Source organism: Labrus mixtus, chromosome 15 (genome assembly GCF_963584025.1).
Source record: "Labrus mixtus chromosome 15, fLabMix1.1, whole genome shotgun sequence".
NCBI classification, from domain to species: domain Eukaryota; kingdom Metazoa; phylum Chordata; class Actinopteri; order Labriformes; family Labridae; genus Labrus; species Labrus mixtus.
In genome coordinates, this window is record NC_083626.1 from 5,234,322 (window position 1) to 5,261,265 (window position 26,944).

Sequence of the window (26,944 nt, forward strand, 5' to 3'; positions counted from 1 at the left end):
CTACTGATGTATTTTTACTGTACACACTACTATTGCCATTAAAATAGTTAATGTACATGACATTAGGTCATAACAATGAAGTCAGCTGAATTCCTATACAAGGCATTGGATCTCCTCTATGGTAGGATGTTATAAGGACTTGAGTTGATATATTCTCTGTATACATTAATTTTAATTACATAGGCTTTGAAACACACATACACACACACACACACACACACACAAGGATTAAAGCATTATGAGGACGATACACATTCAAATATTGACCAAAGGAAGAAAAAAAAAGCTAGACACCACCACCCACCTCCTCCGGTCAGCTGAGACACTCTCAGGATGATCGCCTCCTTGGCATTACAATAATCTTGGAATAGATTTGAATAAAGTGCTGTATGGTGAAGTTTGATTGGAGGAGAATCATGACTGTGTTAATGAGTAAATCACTCACAATGCCATGAGTCTCAAGACACTATGATAAAATCAAAGAAAAAAATAAGCAAACAAGATTTAAAACTTGTATGCTTAAAGGCTTTATATGCGATTTTGTGATCCAGCAGATGTCGCCCTTGAGCACCAGCATGAAACCAAAACAACTCGCGGTGCGTTGTTGTGTTAGCATGCTAATGCTAGCGATCTTTATTATGCTCGTATCTTCACACTGCATGTAAATTTACCCAAAATGAGCGTGATCTAGAAACACAGTTAAGCAGTGAGTACAGTATGTTATTCTTCTTTTCTCTAGTCCCTCAATTAAACAACTTTTATACGTGAGGGGAGGAGTCAGCCGCCGTCCGGGCGATGTAAACAAACTGAAGATAGGACTCTGAAAACTCTGAAAACATCACAGACAGTGGGACTCGGGTGTTACACCCATTGTAGACAGTCATGACTCACAGAGTTATTTTCAGAGGAGATACTTGATTTCTGCTACATTTAAGTGTGAAAAATCACATATAAAGCCTTTAAGATAACTTCTGCTAAATTAGTAATTATGCTCCTGTGCACACTGGTGCACAATTATAGCATCTTGTATTAACAGAATGACAAATTTGGTGCACAAGCTGTGCAATGATAACTTTGCAAAAAAAGGTTATTGTCTTGAGTGTACAAGTTTTTGTCTCTATTAACACACAATTGTTTGCACAAGAAAAACTTGTGGGCACAGGATTGAACACACACAAGTTAAAGGAAGAATATGCAACTTTTTGATCCAGCAGATGTCGCCCTTGAGCACCAGCATGAAACCAAAACAACCTGTGCTGCCTTGTTGTGTTAGCATGCTAATGCTAGCGCTCTTTATTTTACTCGTATCTTCACACAAATTTACACTAAATGAGCGTGATCTAGAAACGCTTACGTGGCATTCAATGAAGCAGTGAGTACAGTATGTTATTCTTCTTTTCTCTCGTCCCTCAATTAAACAACTTTTATACACGAGGGGAGGAGCCGGTCGGCCGTCCCGTCCATGTAAAGACGTTGTAGATACAGCTTCGAAAACTTCACAGACAGTGGGACTCGGGTGTCACACTCATTGTAGACAGTTATGACTCAGTTATTTTTAGAGGATATACTTGATTTCTGCTACATTTAAGTGTGAAAAATCGCATATTCTTCCTTTAACGTATTGAACATATCAGCTACTCACGTACATGAAAAAATAACGTAGACTGTAGTGCATAGAGGTTAAACAAAGAGGGTTGAGATGATTGCTGCTACCCACAACAAGTCGGAACCTCTTAAAGGATCACAAGTTCACTTAATCTTCCCTCTCTCACTCTGTTTAGGACACTAACCTGTATTTAGTGACAGCAGGAGAGTTCGATTGACTGTAATCAAAGTACAATGCTCATATACATCATCATTTACATTACTTCCATACGGTAACATTGAGAGGAGGAGGCCGCCTCCCACATTCTTACGCCTGTACCCTGACAGGCTTTTATGGCTTTTGGCGGAACATGAAATAATTTGAGCCTCCTTATACACTTTAGCAAAGCAGTACTTTACAGTCAGGACATAATGGGAACACAACGTGGTGATTGACGCGCAAATGTGACCATGTGTTAGCGATGAACAGACAGTCCTGTGTGTCTCTGAGGCATTTATTTAATCTACATGGATTATGATGCACTGTTCATGGCTGCTGCTGCTGCTGCTGCTTTTAGGGATCTTTTACATCAGTGATGTAACATCCAAACACAGACACAGATTGTCATGCGTGTCAACGTTGACAGACTATTTTATAATTTGAACAAATGGCATAAACTCTGCTTATTGTCGGCAAGTGATTTAAACAGCGTTTGGACTCACATGTCTGTTTTTTTTTGTATACAATCTGGTATATGAAGAGCTCAGATCAGTAGCTCTTAGCATGGATGAATGGCTTTATAGTATTTATAGAAATAACGTCATTAATTTCACTTTTAGGATCTATTGAACCTGCATCAGAGCTTTCAAATAAATAAAGACCAACAGAACAATCAACCAGAACTTAGTGGACATACAATCTCAACTTCAAGTAATTGCTTCAAATCCATAAAGTGAACAATAGTGCAAAACATGTCAACCGATAATTCAAACAGAGGAAGTTCACGCTGCTTATTTCTTCACTGAAGAACTAAACAATTGAGTAGGCATCACAGTATTTCTTTTGGTTGTGTTGGGGATGTTTCTTTACATAAATTTGGCTTTGACAGTCAAAAAGATTCAGATCTTATTTGTATGTTGCTCATTTGCCCTTATTACACATACAATTGAACATCTGGACATGATCAGCTAACAGAGTGAGTTGCCTTTAGATGCCACTTTCATTAAAGTCCTCTCAAAAAGCACATTCAAACAAAGACAATACCCTGATCCTAAATGCAATTACAAACTAGATAGCCTGTTGAGTTGCTAAATTGAATTCTCTATAACTAAACAATACTTTGCAGAATGATTCTTTAACAAAAAAAGTTTTTTACAGTGACTTGCTCTTGTATGGTGGACTTGAAATACACACCACTAGAGTGACAGTTAAACAACACCACAAGAGCATTATGTTAGCAAGAAATATACAGCACAAAGCAGACTGAGCACGACCCACCTTAATCAGATCTACATCGAAGTGTCAAACTGAGCCAGTGAGTATCTACAAACACGTGTCTGATCATACTATGACCTTCCTATTAGACTCATGAGTTAAAGAGATGTACTATGTGTGTAATGTGAAATCTAAGTAATCCAATTTAGTTCATTTACTCAGTTCAGTTATTTCACAGGCTTCAGGCGCATGCCATAGAAAACTTGATTTAGGTACAGGAAGAAGTCCATCCTTAACCCTAATGTTGTTATTATGATTACTGTTCTAATATCTCTATCTCATTATGAGAAAACCCAAGAACGAATACTGGGAGGAAAAATAAGACAGATGTGTTGTTAAATGATTAAATAGTTCCAGCATTGATTCCCCTTAAAGCCACATGATGTTGTTTTTACACTTTACCTGTGCAAAGACAACACGAAGGACTCATTTAAGAAGACGGTTTTATAGGCGCTCGTAGGTTTACTTTGCTCACTGTTTCCCCTGGTTCTAGTCTTAGTGTAAAAATAGGTTGTTGTTACTTTAACAATTAAACTCAATGTTCTTGGTCTTGACGACGTCAAAGACACTAATCGAAAGCCCAAACTGTCTCCTTTCACCAACAAGGTGTCGATTCAGCCTCTGTAATGGGTTTTCTCTTTGCCATGGGTCAAAGAGCACTGTGTTAAGTAACTTCTGCAAACAACAGGAACATTTGATTATACGTGTACATACTCTTATACATACATACTGTATTCATGTAGACACTCACCAACACTTGATCATTTTACATGTCAAAATTGAGCCACAGATGAACAAACATTTGACATTTCCCTGCATTTAAAAACAAAACAATCATCGATTAATATCCAAGCATTCAGTAGGTCATTCATTTCATTCAGCTCATTCAGTTTTGCAAAGTCAGTAATGTTAGCAGACATCTTGATAGCAACAGCGAGGACCAGTGGATGAGAGACGGTAAGAAGCCGTACCAAACAGAACAGAGTTTTTACCGGCCTGGGGATTTTTATCATCAGCATTCCCTGTACCAGATGCTACTCGCAGCCTCCAACCATGATCAGAAAAGCAAGACAGGAAGATTTTTCTCTTCCTCTATTCTCTGCCTCTCTCTCTTTCCCGACAACATGAAGACCCAGACCCATACAGCTGTGGTTGTACTTAAGGACCAAGCGGGGTGCAGAGCAGAATCTCCTCCTATATCAGTGATCCACCCAGGTCTCCCCCGCCTGCGGGGTAATGCCTCAACCCACCTCCCCTGCGCAGTGAGTGCAGCGCCACAGTGCAACAGCCTCGAAGCAGCGATCCTATATGATACATGGGCTGTCCACCACGGACGGGACCACGGCACAGCCAAGCCACTGTCGGCACCACGGGGATGGCCACTGCTAGCAAATCGACCAGGAAGTGTCGACTCCAGTAGCTTTTCTCAATTGTCCCAGGACCAGATGGATCTCCCCCTTCTGCTGTGGCGCCCCCTGTTGTGCTTTGCTCTTCAGTTTCATCTTCATCATTGTCCGCATCATGGACCTCCACTACAGTGACACCAGCTAGTTCCATGTGGGAAGCAGAACTCCTTGGTTGGGAGGTGTGAGGCTGTTCTGTGCCTGCCGAGAATCCTGGCGCACTTGGAGCCGGCTCTGTTGTCTCTACCTGGGTTGTTCCTGCTGATTGACCACTTTCTTGGTGCATGTCATGATTTGCAACTGATGTCCCACTCAGTTTGCCTTCTCCACAGCAGCCGCCAAATGTTAGATCACCCTCCATCCCTGCTGATGTCTCTGATAAATCACAACCTTTTGCTGAAACATCCTCTTCCACCTCATGCTCAGCTTCCCCCTCATTGCCTTTCACCAAGGTGGTTTGTGGCAGCTGCCCTTCTTCTGCCAGTCTGATCACTAATGTTTTCTCCTGCTTTTCTGGAGTTGGAAGCTCCTTCTCTCTTTTCTCTCTCTCCTGCTTTTCCTCTTCCTCCACTTCATCTTTCCCCGCACACAGAGGACTATCCATTGAACATGCTACAGTTGCAGACCGGGGCAAGGTAGGGACAGACGGTGTTCTGGACACTGGAATCGGCTCTGTGGCCGTGCTCATGACTGTTGCTGTGGTAACTGAAGTTGTGGTGGTAATTGAGTCCAACTCCTCCTCCCCCTCATCAGACATCCAGGTGGAGGTGGGGCTGCAGGCCTGGGAGCGGAAAGTGCGTTGCTCAGCAATAGTGTCCAGATCAGATGGGTAACCTTGGGTTGCAGGAATGGGGCAGCTTTCTGTCTGAATGCCTGTTTCACGCAAGGGGTGCAGGTAGAGGTGGTGGTGAGACAGGCATGGATGGCTAATACAGCCTACTCCACCCAAGCCGCAGCGAAAAGGTGCCATTCGTTCGCCTGTGCACACACTGTCATAGGTAGCGGAATGCGGCATAGCGTGGGGCACAGAGTGGGACAAATTGTGAGGGAAAGAATGAGGTAAGGTTTGGGAGAAAGTGTGAGGCAGTGAGTGGGGCAGAGGGATGGGCAGAGAGTGGGCAAAGGCCTGTGTGTAGGAGTTGAGTAAAGATGCTGTTTCCTCAGAAAGGAAAGCAGCTTCCAGCAGCAGGTCGGCCCGGCTGGGGACACTGCTCTCACCGCACACAATGCCGCTGTCCTGGGTACCATCACCTGAAAGACAAGGAAAGTCTTGGCCATTGCTGTTCCGGTCCGCCAGTGCTTGATCGCTCAGCTTAGTGTAGGTGGAGCTTCTTGTCAGAGAACGGGCTGGGGAAGCATCACAGGAGCAAGACCCTCTCCCACCTACTGCTGGTTTGGGTACACCCCCTGGACTTTCACCTGATACAGATGCTGGGGCTGAACCACCAACACGCATCCGAAAGCCTGGTATTGCTTCCCCCTCCTTGGCTAATCCAGCCTGGGCTATCTCCATGTTGAGCAAAAGGTTCTCAAGCTTGTGGTTTTGGGTGTTGATGTCCTGAAAGTACTTCTGGACACTTACATCCCCACTTAGCCCCCCAGCATCACTGAGCCTGGCACGAACAGTGTCCACAGCCTGTTTGAGCTGCTGGATCTCCAGGCGCGCCTCTTTCAGGGCCAGCTGAGCTTCCACACGGTGACATTCCTCCTCAACCCAGTCCTCTTGCATCCTGTAAAGTTGGCCTCTCAGCTCATCTATCTCTGTGTCCCTAAGAGGTTCATAATGGCATAGGGAAAAAGGGAGAAACAAGGAACAGAAAATCATGACATGAACATTGAGAGGTTTAAGATACAATGGTTAGATTTGTTAGACCTAGGAAGAGGTACTTAAGGAACACCAGTTGTCAGTCATTTTCTCACCTGTCTTGCAGAGTGGTGATGGTTTCCTTTAGCCTGGCCCGCAGATGTCGTATACACACCTCTTTCTGTTGCAGAGGTGTAAGGTACTGCTCTGGTGGTGGGGGTCTGATACCATGGTTTTCCGTACATGAACCATACTTTTTATGACGTCTAGGACAATAGAAATTCAAATGTAAATTTTTGGGTTCTTAAAAAACATATTTCCAAACGTATAATAATATTGAAACTTTTCAATTCTTTGGGGCTGCTGGGGGTCAGTGGTAGAGTTGTTTGTCTTTCAGTCGGTAGATTGGCGGTTCAATCTCAGCTCCTAAAGTCCTCACGTGAAAGTGCACATGGACAAGACACTTAACCTTAAATTGCTCCCGGTGGCATTAACCTCATAGTGTGAATGCGATTAGTTGATACGCTTGGTCCATTTAAATAGTGTCTTACACCATGAGTGTGTGCAAGTACTTCCTGAATCCTTACCCTTTGGTTGGGCTGCAGTCGCTGCCTTTACAAGAGCCTGAGTTGCTGCTGCTGCTGAGGGAGGTGTTGCCATAAGGATCTCTATTACTGGGCTGGGCTGGTGTCCGCCTGATATAAAATAAGAGGAGACAGGTTAATCTGTTTCTTGTTACACCCTGAAATCACGCTTAAGGCAACAAGGTGACCTTGGATTCTGTGAGCTGTTGAGTAAAACCATTACGGCATAGAAATTGGTTGAGAAAACATTGCCACGGGTCCATCAACATGCCAAAACACAACAATGCACAATATTCACAAACACGAAGGCCAAAGTCACAGCTAGCAGACTACAGTTCTACCTTTGAAACAAGGACACACACTCTTTTGGCCACCAGCAGTGATGGTGCAGTTTCAAAAAGAGAAATTGAAAACCAAACCAAGATCACAAAACAAATGGGACACTCAATCAAACAATTACAAGAAGCATTCCTAAAGATGTACAAAATCAGGTGGATAAGTGCATAGCTTTCATTACAGATTATGACAAGTGAAAAGTATAAAAAGAAAGACCAAAAAGAAACAAAGGCGGTACAAGTCAACTAGAAAGAGTGCTATGGAAACTACTCTCGAGAAGTCGTCAAATTCTGGGTGGAAAGCTCAAACTCTCTGATCAAAAGCAAAATGTCATGTATTTCTGGGTTTAAAGTTTTTTTAATATGATAAATTGAGGTTTGTTTGACCAATTGTTACTATTTCGCTGCTTCAAGATTGATCAGCACCATAGCTAACGTTAGCTTTCAACCTTTTTTCCTGGTTAACATTACTTTTACATAATATGATAGGCCACATGTTAATTAGCAAAAAGTGTTTAAGCTAGCTAGCATAGAAACTACTTGTCAGACTTATTTGCTAGCTAGCTATGAGGAAGTAGAATACCAATGTTAACATGTTGTTTTAACCAGAAATGTGACCGGATGTCCTCTACTTCCTCTACCAAATTGAAACCCAGTAGAAAGCTATTTGTGTGATCCCCTACTTTTTGGAAAATCCCAATCTAGAGAACAACAGTCTAAGTCATAACAGTATTTGAGCTTCCCACTGTGACATCAGAAGAAGTTGGTTGCTGTGTGAATATGGTAAATGGAGGATCATAAAACATTTACAACAGTGCAAATGGTCTCATCATTCCCATGCTTTAGAGATTTCAACTCTGTTTAGAAGGAGAGAAGAGGAGCCCAGAACAGACCGGGAATTAGGGGTTGAGGGAGAGTTTGAAGAGCGGCTGTGGCGATCAGGAGACTTGGTGGAAGTGTATCCTTTAGTCGGCGATTTTGTTGCTGCAAGGCCTTTAGTCGGGCGCATTGACACCATATAGCCTGTCTCCATGGGGACGTAGTCAAGTTCTATGAACCTGCAATAGTCAAACCTGACCAGGCAGAGACAACAGTATGTTAAATCAATGAGGACACTAGAGGACAACACCAGAATGATACAATGTGCATGCTACATGTGTGCACACTGTATTGTTGAGGGGGCTTAGGATTCAACTGAGTCATTCAGAGCCCAAGCTACAGGCAGGAAGAATCTTAACATCAACAAGCTCTCGACACCAAGTGGGAGAGTTAGCTCACTAAAAGCTTTACAAAGGGAAAGGCAGATGGCTCTAACACTGCTTTAAAAGTTTAGGTAGTTTGTCAAATAGTATGACTGTAAGGTCTTTGTTGGAGCAGAACACAAACACTCTGCTTCCATCAACACAAATCACAAGAGGTAAGTGTTTAGAGTCTCTGATGATTTAGGGAAGCAGGGGGTGGCAGCAACAGCATTAGCAGTTAATAAGGAAACTTCATTATCTAAAGCATTTCAAAACAAACAAGTCTTAGGTATACATCCAAGACTAGGGGTGCAAACATTAAATAATTATTGGTTACAAAAAAAATTTAATCGATAATCGTTTTGTAGTCCACATTTTTGTAAATGTTTCTTGTTGCATTGTTGGTTCTAGGATAGGCCTAATTCAAAACAGAAAAAAAGGAGCACACTCAAACAGAAATAAAACTTCAGGTGCACGAGCGCAAAAAGAAAATAGATGACAAACAAAGCACTGATAAAAGCTCTGGGCTGAAACGCGTCCGTTGTTGATCCGTACGCTGCTACCCTAACAAAAATATCCCTTTAATTAACCCCCCTATGAATTCACAATGAACAAAAAGTCCCAAACAAACCAAATATGCAACATGATCTACGAAAGTTCAGTTCAAATTGTCTTTTTAGTCCACAGAAAAAGAACGACTTTCACTTTGCGATTACCGCTTTACTCTGCTAAACCAATGATGTTTGATCATCCAGGACAGAGCAGCATAACTAGATGTTTTCCTATATTTTGGAATTTTAGATGATTATTCTTTTAATAACTACAAAAAGGAACAACCTTATAGGGAGACAGAGCTCATAGCGGACGGAGGAGCGAGATTGAGCAAGTGTGTCAATACGCACAGAGGAGAAAGATGAAACAGACAGACACTTTAAATCGTTCACCTGTTCTATTGTAACTTCATTTACCAGAGTAAAGTGTGCTCTACACTGCAGACTGTAGTCTTTGTTAACAGAATGTTTCTGTCAAAACAGCTTCAACATGCGATGAGTGTGCATTGAGGTCTGCACGTCCGCTCACCACACTCACTGCTCTAATTATAATAAAGTGTTAAAACAGTCAGAAGATACATCTATGTGAATTTTTATTTGAGGTTTGTTGTCTGTTGAAGTAAGAAATGTCCTAATTTGAATGTTAATACAAAGTAGGCCTATTACTAACAATTATTAAAATCCCGAAGATTCAAATGAATCAATAGATACAGTCTGCAACGCGTCATAGTTGGGGTCGGGGCCTCCCGTGGGGGAAAAGAATCACAGAAAAAAAAGAACTACAAAACGATTACTTGAGTACTCGCTTTAACAATGGGAATAGTAATCAATTAGAGAACATATAGCATTTCTGCACCCCTATCCAAGACATTATCAAATGTAACCTCTGACACATAATGAGTGTCAAATTACATTCCAACATGTCTTTTATTTGGAAAACCAAATGCCTTGAGCCAAAATCTCTGCTAGTTTTTCTTCCCATACACCAGCAGAAAGTACTTCTTTCTCTGTCCGGCTTCGCCATGATGAAGTTGCTAAATGATCCCTCCTCAGGTCAGAATATGATTATCAAATGAAAAGATTTACACCACTCTCATGTTGGTCTGTTATTTGTTAAGCAAGAGCTACCTTAGCTTAGCACAGAGACTGGGAGCAGAGGGAAAAAGCTAATCAAGATGACTCCAAATTGGTGTTGCCATCAATGTTTCCATGTCTTTATGCTAAGCTAAGCGTCCACTAACTCTAGCTTTATACTTGACTTTTAAATGTAATACAGCTGTATTGTTCCTTTTATTAACTCTTGCCAAAAACAAATCTCTTGGTACTACACCACACATATCCGTTAGAGAATGATGTTGAGAAAAATCAAATAAACACATCATTTCACCTTTACCTCTGCTACTATCCTGCAAATGAAAATAGTGGTTATGTATCACAGTACAGTTATAGCCTTGATCGCTAAGAGGTGACTGAAACGTTGCCTGTCAATGACAAATATTGCAATGCTTTATCATCTGTGATATTGTATGACGCACAGTGCTGTGATGAACCTTTACTTCAACAGGAAACAGTTGTTGCTTCAACATTGGCCTCTGCTGAGGGAGGAGGGAACAAGCAGGACAAATCTGAGCAGCCAGGAGGCCATTCACACAGGACATGATAACTCCACACCACTGCACTGACATCCAAAACATAACACAGTGTTGCACCCATTAAAGTGTCTTCATACTCAAGACCCCCGAGACCCTGTAAGTTCTCAAATAATAAATAAGTTTAACTTCATGAGCTTTTAAACAGTTGTATAATGATAAATATTTGCTAATATTATTTAGCTTGGCTAACTGAATCCATTTCTTATACTGACATTTTGAGCTTCTTTGTTTTAGCGTTTAGCTCATGTAAAGTACAAGTTATACGGAGCCACTTTCAAAAAGATGTCTGAAAAAAATAAAAAATCTGGAAAATGTAGCTCAAATAAAATGTTCCAATTATTTTTTTCACGAGTCACTGGAGATGGTTAGCTTTGTTCAGTATTCCACAATGGTTACTTTTTTTTTGACACTTGAACACATTAATGTGTAATTCTCTCTCAAAACAGATACACAAAAGTCCAAAAGTTATGTTTCCTTCTTTGCCATAATAATGAGGTAATTTAACATTAACAAAACCAGTCCAGTAATCTTTTTTTTTAAGTTTTGGCTCCTGTTGACACCTTGTTTTCCTGGATCTTTGATTCTTGCCTGCTCGCCATAGACACGATTACCGTAAGTAATTTTGTTCTACTTTTGTTAGTATCAAACACATCTGACAGTTTGCTTTTGGATCCTCTCTTTCTGAGTTAGTACCAAACAAGAAGTCATGCCTGTTAATTTTAGAAAGTCACTGTTGTATCTGCCAACCTGTCACTCTTAAGATCCGCTCTGATTCTGAGGCTAAGCTTCTTATTTATCACTTATTATATTGTGACTCAGACAGATCTTTGTCCCTTTTAATTAGCAATAAGCTTTTTGTTTTCCATGTATCAAACATTGCTTTTTTTGGCAATCTGTCTTAAAAAATGTCTGCATTTAACATGTTTTAAAGTATCTGAAAGCTCTTATTGCAGTGCTTGGCTGCTGTTTTGTTTTGCGTTTTCCTTTTTGGGACATTTGTTGTATCCTGGAACCGCTTTCATGCCCACACTTCCTGTTTCCTATCACATGTTTGCCCACCTACCTCCTCCCAACCACTACGAGCTAAAAAAAGGCAAAATAAAATTGTCTTCCTGTGACTGACTGAAAAATGTAGCCTAGTTCTCTTAGCCAGTTGATTCAGAGTTTCAATGCTGGCGAAGCCTTTCTTTGTCTTTTGTGCAACTCCAAAGTTTAGCAGTAGTCGTGTTGAACAAACATGTCCTGTGTGATACAATAAGGGAGCAGGCCAGATATTGATGACTACTCAGCAGTTCCTCAGAGATCAATATATGACACAAGCTTGTAAAAGAACAAAAAATGAGCAGAGGGAAGGTGAAGCAGTGAGCCTGGAAGTGAGTGAAGGTACAACCATCAACCATCCTGTTGATGTTAGGGTGGTGTTTGTCTGGACTGTGAGAGTTGGTTGGCTGTCTGTTAGAATAGTTGGAGGTCTACTGTATGAGCTGAGTGTTGCCCAGGAGTCAGGTAGAATAGTGACTCAAAATGCTTGAATAATTTTGATAAACTGAATTTCAAGCCATGGAAAAGCATACTCTCAATTGGTTAATAAGGTAACTAGAATCCCTGATACAAACATTTGACACTACTGTGATTTTTTCCCCCTCCTAGATCAAGAACTTCTTGTGATGCTTTGTCTATTAAAAAATGTAAAGTTCTGTGCATGTCTGATTGTGTAGACAGACCTAACAAAGCGTTAAAGCACATACAAATAAATCAGATGACAGAATGATCTGTTTGTTTTGGCTTCAAACCATGGAGTGAACCAAATTTACCATAAGGTGGTAAATTGAAGAGAGTTCTTGAGATGTTCCTTCAGTTGATATCTCACCAACTCTCTGATTTTAAACATGTTAGTGGTTGTAACGATAACATGGAGCTATCGATAGAGTGGCTGTGTCGAGCTAAGATGGCTTGTGATCAAAGTATGCCTCCATAGCACAACATAGATCAGGGTTTCCCTTGTTTTTCCCTGCCAGGATGTTTATGGACTCGCTGGTGATGTGACACAACAATGCAGTCTGTGGTTGATGCCGACTTCAAAGCAGGATTTGAACACTGAGAGCTCCAGTTAGGATCTCAGTGTTCTCTTCATGTTGTTGCAGTTGTTAAGTTGCGACTTAACTAAAATCTCTGGAATGGGAATTTAACATTTCAGCCTCAATAATTCAGGCAGGGCAGAACTGCAGTAACTGACCGCATACCAAGCCCCGCCCCCAATCGTTGATCAACCAATCACAATTTAGTAGTTTGTCGGGAGTGGATTGGATTACAGGGACTTGCAAAACTAATCATCCTATAAACGTTACATTGAAAGGATTGTGTAGATGTTAAAACAAAAGTAATTCACCAAATCCGTCCCATGTCTTGCTGCTGTATTTATCACCTGCAATTTAACAAAGGGTACTTCACTCCACAGTGGGCGAGACATCAGACGGAGTTCACTCCATGCCGGAGTGTGAGTGTGGACAGAGTGGTTTGAGAAAGGCCCTTTGTCTAGCACTCTGCTTTACAAGAAAAAAACAGCCCATGAAACTATAGTTGGCTTAACCGTCTAAATCAGTGTTTCTAAACTGGTGGGTCGAGACCCAAAAGTGGGTCACAGAGCTGTTTTCATTGGAATGTGTACTGGGGAAAAAAAAACCTGTCAAAAAGCCAATGTAGCGCTTTTTAAACCTGTTAGTTTTGTTCCATTTTTTTTTTGTCCAAACTGTAAAATTTTTCATGAACTCAATCTGATTGGTTGAAAATTATCCGAAATTTGGGTCGCAATTTTCACAAGGGAGGTGGTAGTGGGAACCAGTTGAGAACCACTGGTCTAATTTATAGCTGATATTTCTGAAGTGGTTTCAACCAGTAATGAAGTAGCCTAAGGAACCCATCTGTTTTTTTTATGGTGAATTTGACATCAAGCCTTTTAGTATTAACAGCTCAAGAAGCATGGCAACAGTAACAGAGGAGGGCGGCGTCTAGCAACAGTCAAGAAAAACAAAGGGAAAACCATGTCTAAGTGAGGCAGTTAGCATAAATGCTGCCTGTGTGCTGTTTTAGTGGCTACAGTGCATGCCGGAGCTACAGCTACGGATCATGCTATCTCAGTATGTAACTGAAATGATTCTCACGCAGGGGCCGCAGGCACTGGAATGGCCACTGGCGCCGTGGCCCCTGATGCAGCCGTCCCCGACCCAGAACCCGACGCCGGCTTCGGCACCGGGACGGGCGAGGACGCAAGCATCTGCTGCAAGCGTCGTTTTGGCTGCAGCGCCTTCAGAGGGTTAAATCTGAGGAAAAGAGACAAGACAGAGAAAGACACCACAGCTACAGATTTAAACACCTGTAGCTACACAGCATCCATACCAATAAAACCACCACTAACCAGATGACTCGAGAACATTACATGTGGACACAGTCATCACTAGTTCCAACAAAGCGTGAAACCACATCAGCCCAGCCTTGACTTTTATCTGGTTATCAGGCAAAGGGAGTCCTGTAGCTGTAAGAGAAAACACATTAAACACTCAATACGTTGTGTTCAGCTGTCAGTAAACGTGCTGTTTACTGGTGAAGGACTTAAAATAGACTCAGCCACCTCCATCTCTTTGTCAATACTATCTCAGTTATCTTCACCAGGAATGTAAGAGCTAATTGGGAAAAAACTACACACACAAACTTTGTTAATGCTGCACCACCTTGAAGAGAAAACGGATTTAGATAGCACCTTCTAATATAGCACTCTTTATAGAGGTTTTTATAAATGTAAAAAAAATAAAAGTGAGTTCTGGTTTTATTTATAAGTTAGAAGTCATTAGAAGAGTTTTATGGTTGCCAGATTTTGCAAAATTATCTCTTGTTATTGATTCTTTCAAAGTAATTTGTTAGTTTACCATATATTATCTTCTAGAACAAATGTTTTGCAGTCCCAGATGCTGAAGAGAAAATTTTTCCGATTTCTCATCTCTGTCAAGCTGGGATGACGCACAGAGCAGATGGAAAAAACAATGTGTTGCTGATTAAGCAATGCATGATGGTACATGACAGCACACACATTTTTTTCTTCCTCAGTCAGTATAGAACACAGAGGAATTTATTGCTTCAGTTTATTACATTTAGCATGATCAAACTTTGGAACAAACCCAAAAACACAATTCCCTTAAAGAAGTCATTAAGCGTCTTTGAGTATTTAGAAAAGCGCTATATAAATCTAATTTATTATTATTATGATTCAATTTAAGGTCAGAGTTTTCTCAACTGACATGAGGCTCATCACAGAAATCAAGTTGTCTTTATTTTGTTAAGACACAAGATGTTCTTCAAAGAGAGGTCAGAGGTCAGACTGTCAATTGGAGCAGTTATGAATTTAAAAGGTTATTTTGTGGGTGGAGGATAAACATCAGCCAGAGAGACTTTACACAACCTGGCAACCCAAAATACAATAAAACTTTGGTATAATATGCCACCTGATTAGATTAGAAAGTGGTTCTTTGGTGGGTAAGATAAAAAAAAATTGAAACAATTGATTACATTACATGTTGAGATTAAAAATAACCATGTCTGATAAATACAGCCTACAAGATCTCTGGTCTCTCCCTCTGATCTTTTCTTGCCATGTCTGACCTGCATCAGAACTGCACTTTTGCTCTGCCCTACCAGCACCCCAGCATCCACCTGAAGGTGAAATACCTGCATCTATACTCAAATAGCAAGGAGTGATGAGGTCGGAGCCTAGTCACCAAACACAAACTATGTTCTTCTGCTGCTGCTGCTGCAGAAGAAGAAAAAGAAATATGGAACAAATGCAACTTGGGATTGTCTGACTGAACTGAGTGACAGAAATAATCAAACAAACCAGCCTAGTCTATTGAGAGAAAGTATTAGCACAGTCCAGCGCTGGACGTGTAGGTTGAAATACCTGGTTTTCTATTATTTCCATAGCTAAGCATAAAATCCTCTTTCACTGTCCAATCATCCTTTCAAAAAAAATTCCTTGTTATCTTTGTTATCCTTCCAAGAAATGTAGTTATTTCTGTATTGTAACCAAGTCTTGGATTACAATATAATCAATGAGGGTCAGCTGGGAAACAACATTAATCCATATGCTATTAAGGACGCTGTATATGCAATTCCACAGACACAGATCTTTACTAGAAAGCAGCACTTTCCCTGCTGCACAAAGTTCTCAAGGACCCCTTTATTTGCAGAATGCAGTCTTTTGCATCCTGCACAAAGTTGGCCACAAATATCACCATAAGCATGTTGGCAATCCTTCCTTAAGTAAAAACAGTGTATACAAACTTTTAATTCTAATTTAATAGATCCATAAAGTTGCATCACTATGATTTTTTATCTACTCAGAGATGATTTTGTGTTCTGATGCTTGTTAAAAATGCCATGCTTCCCTCTCACACTGCAATATGCATTAATGGAGGTTTCTTCATCTTTTAACTGTGCAGCTATCATGTTTTCTGCTGATTATCCTATTTCAAAGATGTTACAACTGATCTTACAAATTAAGTAACAGAGCCTCATTGGCTACCTACCGGCGAGAGCCCAACCCAGACCTCCTACTGGCTGGTGCAGGGGCAGACATGGGGCCAGAGAGCCTCTTGCTGAACCTCTAGCTTCTTCTGTCCTCTGTTTGTCTCTGCGTTCTTCAGCTGGACACTGAGAGCCTGCAGGGAAACACACAGACATGACCAGTGAGTGACCACATGCACTGAGACACAGACAGAGAGAGAGAGGAGAGACTGAGAGGTCTCAGCCTTGAGAAAGTAAGAACAACAATGGTCTATTAAGGTCATCATCATCATCATCATCATCACACAAACACAGTCACACAAACTGAGCTTTGCTGACTGACTGTGTTTGGCTCTTGATGCCTCAGCTTTCAGCATGGTGCCACAGATTCACGCTGACACTTAGCTGGCAAAGACAGAACATTGAGTTTCAGCAGCCAATCAGAGCACAGCCACTTAGGGGAACGAACCAATCATCACTCATCTGTCTGATCTCTGGCCAAGTACCAGAGAGAGCAGCAGAACTCTGCAAAAAGGAGCTGACATTTTCATCTGCATCAGTATGAGAGCGCAGTAAACTCTGTGTTTGTTCATGTGTGTGAGAGCTCCCATGTGCCTCTTCTAGTACTCTCCTCCTGCACACACACACACACACACACACACACACACACACACACACACACACACACACACACACACACACACACGTGGCTGTGGGGATGCTGTTAAGTGAGGACAGAGCATCTCATAAATGATAAATAATCATCCCTGTGAGTGACCTTATAAAGCTGGAAAGAAGGAAACAGTGAACGGAGGGCAAAGAGGAGGATTATTTGCAGCAATAACACATTTCAGCACAGTTTAGCAAGCTCTTCAGAGCCCATTTGTGCGTGTGCATAAATGCATGATTCTTGCTTAAGGTCACCTTCCTGCATGCTGTGTTGTACCTCTGCCAACCACTGCTGACTGTAAAAACTGTCCTCTCTCTCCCACTCCAATGACAGTGAGAGAGGACATGCATGGATTATTTGAAATAAAGCCTGATATTTGTATATCTCTACTACCTACTTTAAATAAGAGGTTTTGAATACATAACTTCCTCCTGTTGAGCTTTATTCATATCTGAGCTCATATTCCTTTCTCTGCTCTCCATCATTGATGCTGTTGCAGAATCATTGCTTTGAGTGCTTTTCAAAAGAATAGCTAGATGCCAGATGGGAACTGCGTCTGTGTTTTATCTTTTGTGTGTGAGGGTGTGTGTCCTCAGGAATATGCTACGTCATATTCACAGTCCTTGTCTTAAAGGGAAACTCCACTCTCCTCAGAGGGAGTACCACCTTGTCTATGAAATGTTTCTCCCACATGTATACAAAGTTTTCAGCAGGACTGTTTACTGACCGGACAATAGTTTATACTAAGTGGAAACATTTTTCAATTTGCTTTGTATTTTAAGACAACAGTAATTTGTAGTTTAGCTGTTGTATTTGTTTATAACAGGTTGCACAGGTAGTCATGATGTTGTGGCTGATTGGCCTAGATCAGGTGCGTTACAACCAGGGGTGTGTCCTGAGGGATGGTCAGGGGTGGCTTGGGCTACAAATGTGATGTGCCACCCCAAAAATCCTGAACGTTGATTGGCTATTTGCCCTGTCAGAGGCTGGACTTATGAACCAACTATTTTTTTTTTTTTTTGTGGATGGCAGCTAGTAGCTTTCATTACTTATAAATGCAGCATATTTTCTTTTATTTTGTACTTTAAATGTTAAATAAAAACTTTCCACATCTTTTACATCAGACAGGTGCATAGGAAAGTAATGCACTCTGAATTCCTGACAATAAACTAACTGGCTTTGTGTCAGGACCAAAACATTGCAAGTTGGACAGTGCAGGAGTTTGCATGCACTCTTTTAAAGAACTTTAAATCATGACTTTAACATACATCTTCTTTTCCTGTAATTAAAACATTAAGCTAATGTTGTTTTAAAAGTAGATGAGATTGGTAAGGTTAGTAAGGGTGAATCATTGATATTTATCTGAGTGAGCTTGTGCACACATCACACTTCATGCCACCCCTGCATAAGTCAGTGCCCCAGTTGGGTCACCCCAGTACTCCTAGTAACAGACTTAAAGCTGGAGGAAATTAATCAGGATTTTTCTATTTTTATTCGTTCATCATTTATTACTGTAAGAACCATTTCAATGTTTTTTCTTCATGTTTTCCTCTCCTTTCTCTTGCCTCCTGTTTCTTTAACCTCTCTTTTCTTCCCTCTTATCCCCTTCCTAATGGATTTTTTGATTTCATGACATCATCCTCCTTAATCTGCCTTCTTCCTTCAGGCACAAACTCATGTGCACAAACACAGAGAGCACACCAGGTCTGGCAGCATGGGAACCATCTGGAGTTATCATATTATGATAGTGTCATATGCAGCTACTGTTACTATATTTGGTTATTTTTGGTTGAGGTACGTGTTCATATCTTTCCACTCTCTCTGTTTATGCACTCTGTAAAAAAGGGGTTAAAGAAAATAAACAGCATATTCACAGTCATATATGCAATACCTACGTTTGCATAAAACATGCATGTCCTCTTAAATCCAAAATAAATAAGAAGTGTTATTTTCCTTCACTAAATTCACACTTTTTAATGAAGCTTAAGCTTATAGCTAGCTTTAGCTTCTTCTGACTGCATCAAAACGGTGTGAAAGCATGGCTGCTATACCCAGGCCTACATCCAATAGCTGCAATGTACACATGCTGAGTGAAAAAGCATTGCTTGACTACATTTAAAAAATATTATTATTTTTAATTGCGATAAATTAAGACTTTCAGGATGTATTTAATGCGATGGCTTATCTCCCGATAACGATAAAATCTTCATTCACTGCGCAGCCCTATTACAGAGAGCATAAACATAGACTGAAATGGTATGAAAAGGAACAGAATAGTACATGGCACACAAATGGAAATGCTTTTCTATCGTGTAACATGATCTTCAAATATTGATTATTTTTTCCCAGAATTTCCACATGAACATTTTAATCTCACATAGAAGGCAGAATCTTCTCTTCTTCTAACCACCATCACAACAGATCAAAACCACCTGACAGCACATCATGCAGGATTCATGAAGCTACGCCTCTTACGTAACACTTTCAGCAGCTAGACGTATCCCGAGTGAGGACATCAGCGAGCGGCTTCTGTGCTGACCAGACGGAAACACAGAGCAGGTAGAGAAAGGAGATGAAGGGCTAAGAAGGCGGGTTTGAGAGGGTAAAGTATAAGAGGAGAAGGTAGAGAGTGAAAAGAGAAGGTGGTGCACCATTTTGGAAAGCGTAGTACCAGGACACACAAAGATAGTGTGATGGATATTACCACACACACACTCATTGCCCATTCCCTTGTGTCTGCAGCAGAGAAGTTGCTGCAGTTTCTTCATTAAAAGTCACAGTGTCCTTGGAGGAATATGACCTTGAATCATTATTAAATCAAAAAAAAAATGCTGCACATAGCTTGACTGTAAGTGTTTTTTTTAAAAAAAAAGAGTGACAGAGCTTAGACGTTAAAACTGGTCCATATGAAAAAATGATCTAGAAAAGATGCAGATACACAAAGGAGAGAAGACTGCAGAGGAAAATCAACGCACGACTTGCACCCCAAAGATTAAGTCAGGGTGGGGAAGGTGTGTGTGTGTGTGTGTAAGTGGAAAAGTGTGACTCACACCAGCTAAGCTCAAGAGTCTCTGTGAACACCTTGTGCATCACCCATACGAGAAACAGACAAATGCTATCAAACAGAGGTTTGCAGACAGTTAGACAGCAAGGGGAGCCAACACTGAGTCACTGCTGTTAATCCAGAAAAACACATTCAACCCTGAGGATGTATGTAGGCCTGGATGTGTTTGAGCACTGAATGTTGATCATCCAAAGCCCCTCTGGTACTTTTTTTGTGCTGCTTGGACACAGATCAGAGGCCGACTGAATCATGCATGGATCAATGCTGTTTTTTTAACCCACTGTGTGCATGATCCATCCCTTTGTGTTTGCTTTCATGTTGTAAAGAGTGAAAGTCACATTGTGCTGAGTCATGGTGCCTTGAGGCTATAGCTAACAACTAGTGACTTTAAAAAGTTGAAAATGCTAACACAGTGAAAATGTGAACTTGTAGTCTTTATATATTGTCAGCAGCAAAAGTTGCCAGGTTTAACCATTTACTGTAGGCCCATACTGTATATAGATGGACAACTCCTCCCGTTGTACACAAATGAAGCCAAAAGGATGCTGACATACTTTGCTGGAGATGTCATTTGGAGACAGTGCCTGGTTTCTGAAGCAGGATTTTTTTCCCCAAACTAACTTTAAGTCAACCTCACAACAGCAGAAAATGACGTTAATCCCCTTAATAGGCATTAAATATCAAATTAATGATAAACTTCTAAAAAAAGTGAACACTCTGACATCAACCAACATGTTAAGAACTACCTATAGCCTAATGACAGAAACCTAGTTTTATCAAAGTTTATTTGATGCATATTTTAATTTTCTTGTTTGCCATACTTCCCATCCGTATATATGGAGGATGCAGAGCTTATGACCTATACTGCATGTATGAGTGAGATTTTCTATACTTTATTGCTCTTTTGTTTCTTTTTAACCATGCATCCGCATAAACAACCGGCTGCATCATGAACGTAAATGTTCACATACTTTTCTTTGTAAAACTCATGTTACTGGAGGATTGCTCTAGAGGGAGCACTACATAAATCAGTCCGGGGTAAAACACCAAAGTAGAGATTCCAGATTTGCATAGTTGCAGGAAACTTTCCGCCATTGTTGTAGAAGCTCTCCGATGTTGTCACAACCAGTCTGGTTACCATTCAACCCTACACTGCTCCTAGCTGTTATATTGCATCTCAGGGATGTATAGCGTTAATTTCTGAGGACGTGCACATCCAACGCTCCAAACCACTGTAGGCATGGCTGATGACATGCCTTTGCTTATTTTAAAGTAGCTATACCCATGGATTTAAGCTCAAAGTTTGGTAAGATTCCTGTTTTGTCCAAATGCCCTGAGAAAATGTTATGATTTGTTTTTGCAGCCACTCTGCACTGTTTTCCTAACTGTCTGCAGGGGATGAAACATTCCCAAAAAGAGTAGTGTCTAGTCTGCCTGGCTCTGTGTCTTCATAGTACTTTATAGTACAGAACTGCCAGATGGAGCTGGCTGGTAGTATTTGAGCAGCAGTTGCCCACTCAGTCATACCATTTCAGTGATTTTCATTCTGGATTTTCACCGCTCTAATGTTTTGAAATGTGAAGACTTGAATCCTCCGAGACATTCAAAACGATCACAAGAGACATACAGATGGTACTACTGAGAATCTAAGCTAGTTAAAGTAGCAGAGTTAATTGAAGGGTTTTCTGGTGGTTTCACACAACCAGTCATCGTTGAAGGCTGTACATGTTTTCTGCGTTGAAGGCTGTCAATCACTCAGCAAGTTGTGGCCAAATCCTTGAAAGCGGCCACACTTGCGATGGAAATCTGATAACACAAATATCGACTACACTTTCCCTCAAGCCTCTACTGGTCCAGGGAAATGCATGAATTCGAAACATGAAAGTACATTAGTGTGAAGCAGGGTGTTGCTGGAGAAGAGTCAAATACTTACTCATTCATGATACTCAGGAAATGCAGTCTGAAAATAACACTTTGGTTTTCACAGTGTGCTCAGATCAGGCCGGTCCTGCAGTGTCACCAGAATGCTGCAGCAGATGCTGACCAGCTAGGCTAGGATCCAGCATCACACAGCAAAAAAAAGCTGCATCACAGTTCTTAATGGACCATGAATTAACCCAAAACCAAGGGAGAAAGGGCGGAGACGTTTTTTTGTCTGATCACTATTTGATTTTGACAAGATCTGGCTGCATGCAAAGGGCATTAGTTAATTTGACTTCTGAGGCGCTTTAAACAGCTCGCTTATCTGAGATGACTGGCAAACCCTGAATTTTAATCAGGTCAAAAGCTCTAAAAATGGTTCTCCATGGGTTTGTCATTAGTGAGCCGGGTAGCAGCGATTAAAAGCATGCTATAGCGCTGCAGTCTAAGTGATCTTGCTAATAGTCTGTGTGAACTATTTTTCTCGGAGGCAAGACAGGCAGAGAGCATTGACACAAACAAGAAATCGATACCCGCAATCAAAGTAATACCATGTGGGTGGAGACTGAGCACTGCCCACATTAATCTCTTCCACTCTCTGTCTACATCCTTTATTGAGGATAATGATGCAGATAGACTATGACAGAAGTTATTGTTTTTTTATCCCTTTCTTTAGGTACAATATCCATGTTGGGAAATAGTTTCTAACACAGTGAGTCGTATAAACATTGATGGATCTTCATGGCACCTTCCAGCACGTTGTTCTGTTTCATGGCTTTGCAACTTTAACATTTTAGTTCACTTTGTTTCACTGATCGGACGTTTAATGGACATTACCATACAAGTCACATTGTAAAAAGTTTGTTTATTGTTCAAGTGAGCCGAGGTGTATATATATATATATATGCAGGGCAGGCCACATACTGCTATAGAGTGAGCGTGTTGTTGCTGATGCTGCTCGCGTTGCACAAAGTTTTGCTGCCTCATATTCGTCTCTGCTCCCCTCATGTGGCTATGTGTTGTTCTCCACCTTTTTGTTTTTGTTTGGATATGGTCTCGAATATGTTTCCGTGACATCAACACAAAAACAGTCTCCATAATGAGTCCTCCTGGTCGTCCTTTTGCATGCTTCACCTCACACAGCACTTAAACCAAACTGAGTATTTACAATGTTATAGAAAAGGTCTTACAAAGACAAAAACAGGCTATAAGTTGTATTGTCCAAACCACAAACATGTATGTGAAAACAGCAGAGTTGCGTCAGGTCTTGTTCAGACTGGCTGCTCAAATGTGATTGTATTCAGATTGATACCAGAAAGTTTGGATGGCAACAACATTTGAAATGTAATTTTTGTCATTTGAATCCGAGCCACATTTAGCTGCATGAAAAGTAATTGCTTTTGGGTCGCTGCTGAACTGTCTGTTCACTTTGACTGGTCAGATTTTAGATTTGAGGGATCATAAGTTACCTTCAACATGACATAGAAGATTATGTTAAATAGTAAGTAGAAGACATGCATCTCAGAAGATGAGCTCAGTCCATGCTGCTACTAATAACTAAAAACCTTTTCACTGAGTTGTTCTGTTGTGACAGAGGAGTTCTGCGATGCTTTGACAGCACAATTGATTGCACGGTAATTTGAAATATCTCAATTTCTCACCAATGTGAATGTGTCACCAGCATACAGAGTAAAAATGCCTTTTGTCATTAGTACAGCAATCCATGGCTGATACACAAGCATGTTTGGACACAAAGTTTTTAATGACTTGATAAAAATACTGCAGAGTCAGTCTGAACAAAGCTACTGTAGCTTTATCATATTTCACTCACATGTTGGACTGTAAGAGCCACAAGTGAATGTTTAAATGTCGGTGCATCCATAAATGAGAGGCACAGGGGGAAAAAAAGTATTTGTCATTTATTATGTTAGTCCACCTGTACCACGTGGTCAACACACACTGAATCTCCATTAACAGAAACGAGCCAAAAGACTTGTCAGCTGCTGCCTTGTATCGTAAAGGAAGAACTAAACTATCACACACACTTGTCTTGTGCCTCAGAAGTCCATATCCACACCCTTTGCTCGTCCTTTTCCCTCACAGCTATTAAGCTTCAGTAAAACCATTCAGATTGAAACATGTTCTCAGACTAAAACCCCTTTGACAAAAACGTTTCCTCGCCTGGAGCATGAGCAACTGGTGTGATTAGCATGCAAGGATTAGTAAAACAGGCCTATAAGTTAGGGGTCATAATGACTATAAGCCTATAACCAGACACTAAACAAAGAGACGTAACTATGACTACCATGTGTACGACTTTGGGTAGGATGTGCAGTCCTGAAAAACAGAATTGCTGCATTCAGGGCCTGTATGGAGGGAAAGTTACAAAGATTCTTTGCAACTGCGACTGAAAGGGGTGATAAAAAATATACTAACAATTATTTTAATGTAAAAGTGACCTTACCTTTTTGCTCTGTAAAAAGTAAAAACCTCTAGAGAGCCTCTTTATTGCTTAACCCCTCTGGATATTGAAGTTACATTTATATTAAGCTATTAACAATCACTACAATTTTTCATTCCTAAAATTACATTTTGGTCATAAATTAGGCCTTTAGATCATATCTTATGAAACATTACTGTCTTTTATTAAAGAGTCAATTCCACTGTCTGCAGATTAGTGAGTGTACAATGTTATATTTATAAAGCTCACTGCAGTATGAATTGTACAGGAAGTGTTGGACTACAACAGAGTTGCATGCCTGCAAAGGTAAGGTTGTTGAATGAGTACATTGGGTTCTGGAGGTGTGGTTTCAGCATTAACTCAGAGTTTGTGTGGCCTGTTGTGATGGTGCCCAATGTTTCCATTGAAACCAAAATCCCTGGTGGCGTCTCCGGCTGCAAGGTCACACTGCAGCGCCAGGCAACCTGTCACGACTGATGTCACATTACTATGGGTCTATAACACTGTTTACTTTTTCTCTCTGTCCGACAAATTTTAAATATCAAGTCTGTTATGACGCTAGCAGCAGATAACAACATGTACCTGACGCACAAAGGCCCTGGAGAGTTAAACGCGTAGAAATGGGCGCACAGGATGACACGACATGTAAACATCTGCCGGTGCGCACTGCGCAGCATCCCTCCATCAGCTGCACCAAAATAAACATGCAACCTGTGCCTTAGCGTTAGCCTGCAGAACACAACGGGCTTTAAATAACCAGCAAGCGCCACACATTTACTGCACGGTTACTCCATTCATGTATTATTTGTAGTCCTTGATGCACACATTACCCCCTCCACTCCACAGGCGCATCCTTTGCAAGATGACAGCTCTGCCGCGGCCAATGACACTGGTGCTTTCAATGACAAGACCAGGCCGCACTTACCTGAGCTCCATTTCCCGTCGCACTGTTACTCCTTTGGCGGATCCATCGCCTCGGTTTGGGTTGTTTCCTTGCGGTTCTTCACCCAGAACTCCTCTGGTTGGAGCGGTGACCGTAGCTCACACACTCGGAGAGGAGGGGAGGAGAGGAGAGTGGAGAGGGGGGCTGGGCCGGGGGAATGCAGGAGGTGCGCTGGATGGATGCATCGTGAGGACAGGCACGAGGGTATATGGATGGAAGCATCTGCGTCACGTTACGTCGTATTTAAAGGGCAACAGCGCTTAAATTGTGGAAAGCGGCTCCTTCTGTCCTTCCTTTGCATGGTTATAGCTCACTACAAGCTAGAGGACCCTCCCTCTGCAGTATTATTTATCTTATCACACAGAAAAACTATTGACAAAAGAAGCTGCTGTCATGGCAGGAATTACAATCACCAATAGTTCCTTAAAATGTCCATTAAAGTTCAGAGGCCTATAGCCTACTGTAATGAGAGTTACACCTGCTTTATTAAGCCTTGTGATTGTTGTGGCTCAGCAGTGAGGCGTTTACCATTAACTCATGGTTATCCCGTAGTAAGTTATTCACTCGTTCCTCATTTGTTTCCCAGTAGTATGTCAGATCCCCATTTACTGTTAACGGAAAAACACAAGTTAAGGGGGAATACTTAATAGTATAGTTTATTCCTATTGATAGGTAAAACCGCATGTCATTGCCAACTCTCTCTCTCCCTCATTTCTGACTCTATCCACTGTCCTACTGTATTTCTAAAGAAAAGCATAAAAAGCCCAAAAATTTACCATTAATTAACAGACAAATTATTATATAGCCTACCAATTCTCTGCAACATAATCACAACTTTACTGTGAGGCTGTTGTGTTTCCTCTGGGGATGAGCGAACAACCCTTTCACTTATTTCTTTGTAATTTAAATTATTACTATTATTTTTTGCAGAGTATCTCAGGTGACCCTGCTGTGCTGGAGCAGCATCACCTGTTTTCATAAATTCAGCTGCAGCCTTCACAGGGAGGAATCTGTGGGAGAGCAGTTTTCTCACTAGAGGGCAGACCTCCATCAAATTTGAGAGGCACGCTTTGTGTTCAGCGAAGACAAGGATGGTGGAGGCCTTTAGTAGACGAAACATCTGTGGTGAAACACTAAGGTCAGAAAACAGTCACATCACTTATTCAGGTGATGATTTGTAAAAACACAAAGACTCGCATCACTATGGCCCCCAGAGATATACTCAATTATTTGTTATTTTCATTAAAGGTGCACTATGTAGTTTTGGTAGAGAAATGTGAAAGTTGGAAGTGTACAGATTCTGTAATATATGTCCATCATAACTCTATACACAAAAAATGTCCTCAGAGGAAAATGTGTTCCCTGTAACTCTGTTTGAAGATAAAATGCTATGATAGAAGTTATGGTGGTGGGCCCGAAATAGTGAAACTGTAACTCTCCTGGTCGCTTTTTAGCTCTAAACAGTGTTCAGGGACCCATTTTTTTTTCTTTGAGTAAAGTTTGTGTATTCAGTTCAGAAAATATAGCATAGAATTGTTTCACTTCTCCAACTTTCAAATTTCACTACCAAATCTACATAATGCACCTTTAAAGACCTTTAAAGCATCTTTAAAGAACACAACATTTCGAGCCCACCCAGTACTCTGAGGTCGACATTCAATTTAACCTTACAATGCTGGTGTTA

General features: G+C 41.0%; 2 protein-coding genes across 2 annotated transcripts in view; both read right to left on the reverse strand.

The window, feature by feature from the left end:
* LOC132990158 (uncharacterized) overlaps positions 1–26,944 on the reverse strand; it is a 411,085-nt gene that overhangs the window by 350,134 nt on the left and 34,007 nt on the right. The gene's annotated exons all lie outside the window — the stretch shown is intronic.
* On the reverse strand, positions 3,406–25,448 carry snphb (syntaphilin b). Its single transcript, XM_061057631.1, has 6 exons — positions 25,243–25,448; positions 16,226–16,357; positions 8,099–8,278; positions 6,874–6,981; positions 6,403–6,552; positions 3,406–6,251 (listed from the first exon to the last, which is right to left on the reverse strand). The coding sequence occupies exons 2-6, from the start codon at positions 16,273–16,275 to the stop codon at positions 4,274–4,276; spliced, it is 2,466 nt and encodes an 821-aa protein (XP_060913614.1). The 5' UTR covers positions 16,276–16,357; positions 25,243–25,448; the 3' UTR covers positions 3,406–4,273.